General features: G+C 38.8%; 1 protein-coding gene across 1 annotated transcript; it reads left to right on the top strand.

The window, feature by feature from the left end:
- Positions 1-1,029: 1,029 nt before the first annotated feature.
- Positions 1,030-9,025, top strand: cep76 (centrosomal protein 76). The gene is made up of 13 exons (XM_079561736.1): positions 1,030-1,243; positions 1,747-1,905; positions 1,982-2,066; positions 2,194-2,418; positions 2,518-2,703; positions 3,184-3,281; positions 3,391-3,519; positions 3,661-3,852; positions 5,867-6,033; positions 6,734-6,893; positions 7,379-7,552; positions 8,149-8,366; positions 8,691-9,025. The coding sequence occupies exons 1-13, from the start codon at positions 1,181-1,183 to the stop codon at positions 8,827-8,829; spliced, it is 1,995 nt and encodes a 664-aa protein (XP_079417862.1). The 5' UTR covers positions 1,030-1,180; the 3' UTR covers positions 8,830-9,025.
- The last annotated feature ends 781 nt before the right edge of the window (positions 9,026-9,806 follow it).

Raw genomic sequence — 9,806 nt, 5'->3', positions numbered from 1 at the left:
AGGTATCTGCAGATATAAGACCTTTTTAAGACCACAAAATCTCAAAAATAAGACCTGTTTTTGAACGCACAATATATAAATTGACTGTAAAGAAAATCACTGTCACAAAAATCCAAGTGTCAAACTGTTGTTTTTGATATCACAGTGGGATGTACAAATGTAAGAACTTAATTTTTCACATTAGGCATTTTAACAACCATTCAAGTTTTAACAACCTTATCCCATAATAAGAACATTGAGATTGAATAATTACTCACAATTATCGACTGAATGAAAGGGGGGGGGGGGCTCTGGAGAAGAACATCCTTCTGCCTCGCTCAACTATCGGTGAGTTTACGCGTTGTTTGTGGCGGCGGCCAGTGCGTCAGCGTCAGCGTCGCTTCGCCCTCTCGGACCATGAGCGGCACCGGGCGGCTGCTCAGCGGTGCTTCTGTGCATTTATTTGTCTACTTTTTAAACTAAATTGTGCGCAAATAATTGGGTCGTTGAACGTTAATTTTTAAGACCAGTTTACTATGGATTTAAGACCAAAGAGGACAAATTTTAGACTTTTTAAGGCCTTAAATGTGGATTCTTGAATTTTAGACTTCTTAAGACCCCGCGGATACCCTGCTGTTAAACATGTATTGATATTGGGCTTTTCAGTCACAGTTCTACTCTCTTTTATTTCAATTCAGATATTGTAGTAATGGTTTTGGCCATATTTGGTTACCACAACAAACTCAAGCAAATTGAACTACAAAAGGGTCCTTCACTTGTAGTCTATGCATGTAAATACCATTCGCTCGTCTAAAGTATGCCTGAATTAAAACAATAGCAAACCACTATTATATAAAATAATGAGGCAAATAATAGCGGTGTAAAAATTAAATAAATAAACAACACGTTGGTGAGCACATATTTGCCTCAACATTAGCTCGTCTAGGTCGTTTTAACTGTAAATTATTATTCTTATTTTTAATCAGGCATCGGTACAGCCGCGCTCCCGCTTCCTTTTCCGCCACTGTTTAAACTGGTCGCTGTTGCTGTCAGTTGTTGTTGTTTGTTGCAAGAAGAAAGCAAGAATTTGCACCAAAGTCTACTCCTCAGCGAGAAGATCTGCTTTAGTTTTTATGCATTTTGCTTTTCTCACTCTGATCACCTTGTGTTAGCCTGCTGCAGACGACGTGTGTTAGCTGCCATGTCCTTACCTCCAGAGAAAGCTCCTGAGCTGAAGCAAATCATTCACAATCATCTAATGAAGGTAATAATCCATGTTTTGTTCCATTATAGCATCTGCAAGATGTTCTTGTTTCCTGTACTAATTGTTTTCGATCTCCTGGTCTGTGCTTGCATCAACCTGACTGTTGCACTTCACTTACACAGTTGATGCACAGTTTGCTGCCAATGTTACACTATTGCTCACATACAGTGTATTGGCTGTATGATAACATAGATAGTTTGTGTCACTTTGATTTGAGGTTTTTTCTTAGAAGCTAATATAACACACATATAGCGGTAGAGAGTAGACCACTTGTTATTTTTTTATTTCTGTTTTCTTTTTTTACTAATCGAACACCATATCACAGAAAATCAGAAGGCTAAAAAAAGCCCCCTTCTTATATTTTCATTTTATAAATATTGCAGTGCATAACTAAGTTAGTTTTCACATGTGTATTGAAAACAATACTCATTTATAATGTTTTTTGCAAAGTCATTTATTTTGGAGAGTATTTATGGTTCTGTTGTTTGTCCTGTTTCATGTAGATTAACATTCATGACAAGATCCGAGAGGTCCTCGCTGAGACTGTGAGAGATGACACGAGTTCAACGCATAACCAGCCTCTGTCAGAGAAGGACTTCCTCCATGCTCTACAGCGTAGGGGCATTATAGATAGTGTCATGAAAGACCTACATTTTGCACAGGTTGTAAATCACTTTTACACTTTTTTTATTGATTATTTGTCATGTGATGTCTTGTGTTATTTTCAATTTGTTACAGCAAAGATTGACAGAAGAAGAAATGCAATCTCCACCGAAACCTGCCACACACTATATAGACAAAGATGAGATACAGCTAAAGAAAAGTGAGTATTTGGTCAGAGAAGCTTTACTTCTTTATTTATAAATCACATCACATTTATTTTCTTACTATGAAAGTTGTCTCTTCCTGTGAAGTTTAAATGCACTGAACATCATTTTTGTTCTCTCTAGCTAATATTGACCCATGCAGACGATACCTTTACTTCCAAGTGCTGGGTGGTAAGGCCTTTCTAGAGCACCTTCAGGAGCCTGAGCCATTTCCTGGCCAGGTTTGCTCCACATTTACACTTTACTTGCATTTCCGAAATCAGAGGTTTCGCTCCAAGCCGGTTCCCTGTGCCTGTGAGCCTGACATAAAGGAGGGCTTTCTTCTAGAAGTTCATAAAGATGAAATAGGTAATTGTTTCCAACTAGCATCTGCCATTTTCAGATACTAACTAGAAAAAACTGTATGTAACTTATTCTCCCTTGAAATTATATGTTTTGTCTTTGTAGGAGAAGGCAGTCGCATGGCAGACGGCACCACAATGTTGTCTATATGCGACCCTGTTCATTTGGTACTGATAAAGACAGACACATCCAGTGAAACCACACTGGTTTCCTCACACGTTCTTGACTGGAGAACAGTTCTGAGTTCAACCAGCGGCAAAACATGCATCGCAGTGGAGCTGATGGGTGTCGGTACGAACTCAAAGGGCAGATTTTTTGTTTTGTTTTAGGTACAATGAGTTTGTTGCATTCAGTTTTAGAGCAAGCATTTAGCTGCACTACAGACATTACTACAAAACTGATTTGGTCACGGAATAGCTTTATACGATACATTTTAGTTTTTATAGTACTCCTTTTCCCTCTACAAAATAAAAAAAAAAAGCTGGAAAAAAAAGCTTTATTCCAATGCCATTTTGGCAATGGCTTCATAAAGTTTACAGTGATTTATTTTGTGTACAGAGAAACCTCAAAGAAGTATTAATTTCAGCAACTTTATGCTTTTGCTGTTTACTTGTTTTGAAAGATTATTTTAATTGTACCCATGAGCTTCTGAAAGAACACTGTTTTTCTAATGGATTAGAAAAATATGGAACATCTTAATTCAATCAAACCCGCATACTTTAGACAATATACATTTAGAAAATGTAAATGTTCACTTTGTTGTGTTTTCAGGCAGTGAATGTAAAGTCCCTGCTGGTATTTTGACTGTAAGTCTAGAGCTGTACCCTCCTCTGACCGAGACAATCAGCCCTGACATCATCACCACACAGGTCAGTCAGATCAACAATTAGCAAAAACACGTATAACTAAATATGAAAAAAGATCTGATATGAACATTTATTATTTTGTTTTGGTTACAAAATGCTATTGCTCATTTAGCAATCTCTAGAAAGGCAAAGGGCTGCAGAAAAGGACAGGCTGTTTCTGGTTTATGCCAAGCAGTGGTGGAGAGAGTTTCTGGAGATACGTCCAACACACCAGTCAAAAATGGTCAAGATCTTTGCGCAGGTTTGTCTCTTCAGAGTTTGATATTATTGTCTATGTGTTTATGAATCAGAGTTTATTCTGTTAACTAAAGTAAATGTATTTCAAAATGTATTGATCATCTTTGTTTGAAGAGCATTTCATAAACTCTACCATGTCCCATAGGATGAGAATGGTGTGAACAGACCAGTTTGCTCCTATGTGCGAATGCTCCGTGCAGGACGTCTCCTGGAGAGTCCCAGACAGGCGGCTCGTTTCGTGAGCCTGCTGGCCCAGGAGAAGGCTCCTGTGGTGGGGAGTGGAGTGGGAAAGCATGAGCAGTGGTGCACACTTCTGGCCTTTCTCTGTCGAGGGAAGGTAAGAGCAAATTGGCACTACTTTTAGAAGCTAATCTATAACATCTTGACTAAAGATACAGAAGACTGTGTATTGATTGCATTTGAAATTGAAATTTGTACAGTTGGGACATGAGTTGGGAGCATTAGCTACATCATTTCAGTCAAGACTTTACTGCCATTGCTCCATATATTGTAACTGAGGTGTTTGCCATTTACAACCTTTTTCATTTAAAAAAGGTTGTGATAATAATATAATAATAATAATACCAATGTCCATTTTGCGAGAAAATTATTATTATGTTTCGCATGATGTTTGGGATTATATAATTGTGACTGGTCGTGGCTATGGGTTTACAGTATGCTATTTCAGTTGTTTGAGCACTATGAAAAGGTTATGGTTAAAGTGCAAACGACACATTAGACACAATTTTTGCAAAAACATAGTCCTTATTGTAATAATAATAATAATTATGCAACTGATGAACTTGCAACTGATGTTATCCTTCTATTTAAGTCATGTTTTCTAAAGCATTAAAGCTGATTTACAATTTCACTGAGCTGCAATATTTTATGTCCTTGTGGACAGATTAATTAAAACTTAATTGAAAAATATATTGAACCATTCATGGACAAAACAATCATTATGAAATGTTATGTTATGTTTCACTGTAAACTTTAGCTTTAAATTTTCGTTCTTGAATTATTTATTTCAGGTAAAAATCCTTTTCTGTTTGAGCTTAGACATCTTGTCTTGGCACTGGCCTCTTGACATGCAGGTCTTGCTTTGGTTGGACCAGGTTTAGTTAAGATCTATTATTGATTTTGATATGTGTAGTTGATATGTGTTTTATTTATATTTGTAAAATCTATGATTGTTGGCATATAGGGCACTTGTAAACCCAGTGTTTCCCAACCTTTTTTGTTTGGTGTACCCCTTGAGTCCTTTGTTTCTACTCAAATTACCCTCAACTCTAAGGTGCAGCCAATTTTTTAGAAAATTATCCGCTAAACTCCCATCTATTGGTACTTAGTTGTGTTGAAAAATTGTGTTATTGTGTGTAAAAAAAAAAAATATTAAAAGGCAAAAACTCTCTGAAATTCAAACCTTTTACTGCAAATCAGAACTCACCAAAAAGTAAGAAATAGTAAAGTAAAAAAATATTGAAATACTTTTCAATTTCGCCTTCATTTTAGATCTGAAATATTTCCAAGTACCCCTCTGAAGTGCTCGCGTACCCCCGAGGTCCCTGTAGTCCTGGTTGGGAAACATATAAAGTGTCATTATTGAGGGAAAAAAACAAAACACACTCTTCATTGTTTTTTCACATTGTTCTCTATAGGTCTGCCCTATAGACCGAAGAAACTGTTTGCATTTGACTGTACAAAGTAGTAGAGTAGTAGTAGAATTTCCCAGACCACTGCCTGCTCTGAATAAATGTTCCCTTCCTTGCTTCGTGCCCGTGTAACTGAAGAGACAGACACAACATGGCTCTCTCGCAAAGTGGCCCTTGTCAGTTGTGATTTACGACTTTCATTCCAAGGAAAATTAATTTAGCCTCATCAGTCCACCAGCCTGCTCCAACGAGGCAGCCATTTTAGCACTTCTGGGGAACATCTATCATTCTGACTTGCCAGAATAGCTCCAGCCAACAACACACATAGCACACAACTGCACAAGTCTATCCCGATGCAACCCGACAAGGGGCTCTTTACCGGAAAGAAGTTGTGCGAATGAAATAGAAGGTGCTTACTGTCACGGGCAATCTGATGATGCTGGCTGAGTTCCCGTGTTGCTGCCGCAGTGGTATCTTGTGTGTACAACACTTCCCAGAAAAGCGAATACATGAAGAACAGAAGTGGATCTTGTACGAGTAGAGGGGGGAAAATGTCTGAAAAGTTGAGTTCAGGGCAAATGAAATCAGTGGAAAAATAAAACAGGAGACCCATACAATGTTCTTTTCCTGGGTATTCATTGACCAGGAAAAGCGAATGGGATCAGATAATCAATAACTACACATGTGTGGTCTTTGTAGGGCGACTGCGAGGACCATGCCACCCTCCTGTGCAGCCTGCTCCTGGGCTTTGGGCTAGATGCTTACGTCTGTGTGGGCACCAAAGCCAAAGGAGCTCCTCACACCTGGGTCCTGACCAGAGGCACTGATGGGAGCGTCACTTTTTGGGAGAGCCTCACTGCTCACAGGTCTGAATCTGAATCACAAATTTGAATTGCAAAAAGTGCTTTTTCTTTCTATCTTTATCTTTATCTTTCCTTTCCATCTATTTTGTGAAAAGTTCACCACAAAATGCCACAAAACCATTGTGCTTATTCTGATCAGATCTCTTTTCAGAACTGAGTGAATTGGAGATCTTTCTAAATGGACCACACTGTTTGCAGTTCTCAGTATCACAGTTTTCTCAGAAATCCCAGCGCAGTGTCTAAACTAAAGCCACATGCAAATCTACTCTCTACAAGTGGCTTTTATTACTCAAGCAGCCTTTTGTGATCATATCAATGCTTTTCTCTGAATATGCTAAAAAGTCTTAGCTGACTCATTTTATAATTTTTTGTAAATAATGTAGAAAATGTCTTGCACTTGAAGGAAGGGCTTAATGATTTTGGAAAAGAATCCAGTCGCAATTTCTTGCAAATTTTTTGTGAACCAAGGAGCAATTATACTTGAGGGTCTTAACATTAATGTAATTTGAAATTTGCAGGATTGTAATAAGACCTCATGAATACGAGTCATAACCTGAGTATATTGTATACAGTACAGGATGTTGCCTGAATAGTTGCAACATTGGTGATTACTTGCCAATATTGAAATAACAAATTCAATAAACCTTTTCAGTCCCACTAACAGAGGGATGAATAAAACAAATTGTTTGTGCGTTTGGTGTAGGTACCTCCATCAGGCCATAGACCCAGATGCTCCGCCTCTGGTGCAGCAGCCCAAGCCCTCTCACCCCTATCGCACTGTGGGCTGCGTCTTTAACCACCAGAGCTTTTTAGCAAACTGTCAACCCTCTGACGCAGTGGAGCTGTGCATCTTTGATTTCCAGGTACTAAATGTCTTTTTTTTTTTTCTTGAAAAGCGCCTTGTAAACAACGAGGAGAGGTTTGGACATTTGGCTTAAATCGGACACAAATACACAAACTGTCTTTGTGTCCTGAGCAAGACACTTTTCCAACATTGCCTAAATATACATGCTGTTAACAGCATGTATATTGTGTGTAACACTGCCAGACGACCAATTTTGACCGATTCACAAGGTTTTCATCAACTAAAAATCAGATCACTAACCACCGCTGCAAACACCAATAAATGATTTTAACCACAATTAATTTCTCATCATTTAGCGTTGTATAGTGCCTCTACTACACACATCATTTGCCATACCATGGCTACAATAAATAGTGTCATAAATAGTGTAATTATGTTGATGAAAATAATAACCTTATCATTATTGTAATTGTAAAATATAACTGTAATAAAGATTCCAACAGGTACTAATGGCTGACTCTGTGACTCTCCTGCCTTCTGCAGAACCAGTCTCAGTGGAAGGCAATGAGTGAAGAGGCCCTGAAGTCCGTTTGCTCCCCAGGATCAAGCACCTCTCTGCCCCCCGTCCCGCCTCTCACTGCCCCCTCTCTGGATCCAGCCGCTGCCAGTAACCAGCTGGAGCTAGAGATGCGCTACCTCATTTCTGAACACAGGAAGGTACAGCAGACAGCTGTTATTTTGTATATTTGTTTTTGGATGTTGTATGGCAACTTTTTTACAACTTATTCCTAATTAGGTCATTCAGGTTATTTCTTTGATTATTTAATAATTTTAATTTACTTTTCTCAATGTTCTATTATGTGAAAATAGTTTACAGCATGAGAAAAGTGTACTCACTGCTTAAGATTTCTTAAACTAAAGTCCAAACACAGGTTTCGTTGAACACGTCTGCAACGGCCAAACCCAGTTCATTGAACAAACTCGAAACACACCTAGACAGGATTACCCTTTCACTCACTTCACACATTTCACACATAGAATGTGGAAAAGTGTTTTTTGACAGAACTATTTTTTGGCACGGTATTACAAAGACGACATGATGTGTGAACATTTTTCTAAGGTTAAATTAAATGTAGGCTGTACATTATCAATATAACTTTTGTGTGCTCTAAAGAAGAGATACACCTGAGTTTGCCAAGCCTAGTTCCTAGAGGAAATAAACAGGTCTGTTTTGGCCACATTTACCTAAGAATGTAATGTAGCTGAGACGCTAAGTTGACCAACGTGCTTGGACTGTATTCTGTCCACTGTAGGACTTGGACCTGGCCACAGTGTGGGATGACCATCTGTCCTACCTGCTGTCCTCTGCGCTGTCGGCCTACGAGCTGGAGCGCTGCACGGGCGTGTCCTGTGGGAACGAGGAGTTTCAGGACGCTGTGAGGAGGGCAGTGCCAGACGGTCATACCTTCAAGGGCTTCCCTATTCACTTCCTGCACCGCAACGGCCGCCGAGCCTTTGCCACCTCCCTCAGGTGAGAGAGTGAAACCTGTTCAGGCTGGATCAGACATGACCACATTCATAGATTGACATTAACAACAAAAGTAATGCCTCCTTAATCCGTCACATGTTGGTCTAATGAAAAGGCCTGCCTCTGCATGAGCCGCTGGTGATTGAAATGCATGAACCCATTAATCACTTGCTGTGTCTTTTTCCTAATACCTGTTTACTGTGGAATAATAAACTGCACTACAGCCTTATTCACACAGTTCATATGCACAGCTTTTGAGAAAAATACATGTATTTATTGCAATTTTTATTGATACATTTCACTTTTTTTTTTGTATTTTCTCTGCAGGTCGCCTTTCTGTGATGAGATCATCTGTTGCCGTGGAGACCATGTGAGGCTGGCCGTGAGAGTTCGAGTTTTCTCTTACCCTGAAAACGCTTGTGCCGTCTGGGTCATGTTCGCCTGTAAATACCGCTCTGTGCTCTGACCACCGCTCCACACATGGACACTAGAAAATATGCATCATTTTAATTACGGCCCGACCAATATGGATATTTGGGGGCCGATACCGATATATTGGCCGATATTGTTAAGTAATTTAATTTAATGTTTGGTTGTTTTTGCATCTTTCAAATAGCCTTTAGTTAAACATTTTATTATTATATTAAAGGTTTAAATCATAAATATATCTAATACCTGTTTTTTTTGGGGGGTGGTGGGGGTTTGATTTGGCCGATGCCGATATTCACCACTGATATTTTTGGCTAATATTTTTAAAACATTTCTGAATCCTGTGCATGATGGTTCTAAACGTGTCTTAACTGTGACAGCAGGGGGCGCTGTTTATAAATTTAGTAGGTTCTTCAGAGGGAGCTTGTTTGAAAGACAAAAATCTGTAGATTCCAAAACAAAAAACGGTCTCTAATCTCTCTAAATATCCATCCATCCATCCATTCTCTTCCACTTGTCCGTTGCCGGGTCGTGGGAGCAGCCGATAGGCAGATCATTGAAAATACCCTAATATTGGCCCGATATATCGGCCGGCCGACATATTGGTCAGGCCCTAATTTTAATATCAGTTTACTTTCCGACACAGTGTGTTCGCAATTGCTTTTATTATTGTACAGCTTTTTTAAATGTATTTATATGCGGAACGGTTTTAAATAAAATCTGTATTATTTTCAAATCTTGTAAACTTATTTAAAAAACACAGTATTTTATTCTTTTACAGGTAGTTTTTTCTGAAACATAAATCTACACCAAACTATTGTTAAAAGAAAATGGTTGAATCAGCATCGTTGTTAGTTGTAGAAGTATTAGTATCTTATTATAATGATGATAATAATAATACCTTTAACCAAGTTTCTCGCAGCACCACCCTGTAGTCATCATTCATTCTCACCATACTCGGTGATGGTAAGCCAATATTGTTGCCATAGGGATAGACTAACTGAAGCGAGGCTG

This window comes from Gobius niger (assembly GCF_951799975.1).
Source record: "Gobius niger genome assembly, chromosome: 8".
Taxonomy (NCBI): Eukaryota; Metazoa; Chordata; class Actinopteri; order Gobiiformes; family Gobiidae; genus Gobius; species Gobius niger.
This window is presented reverse-complemented; position numbering and strand designations above follow the sequence as displayed.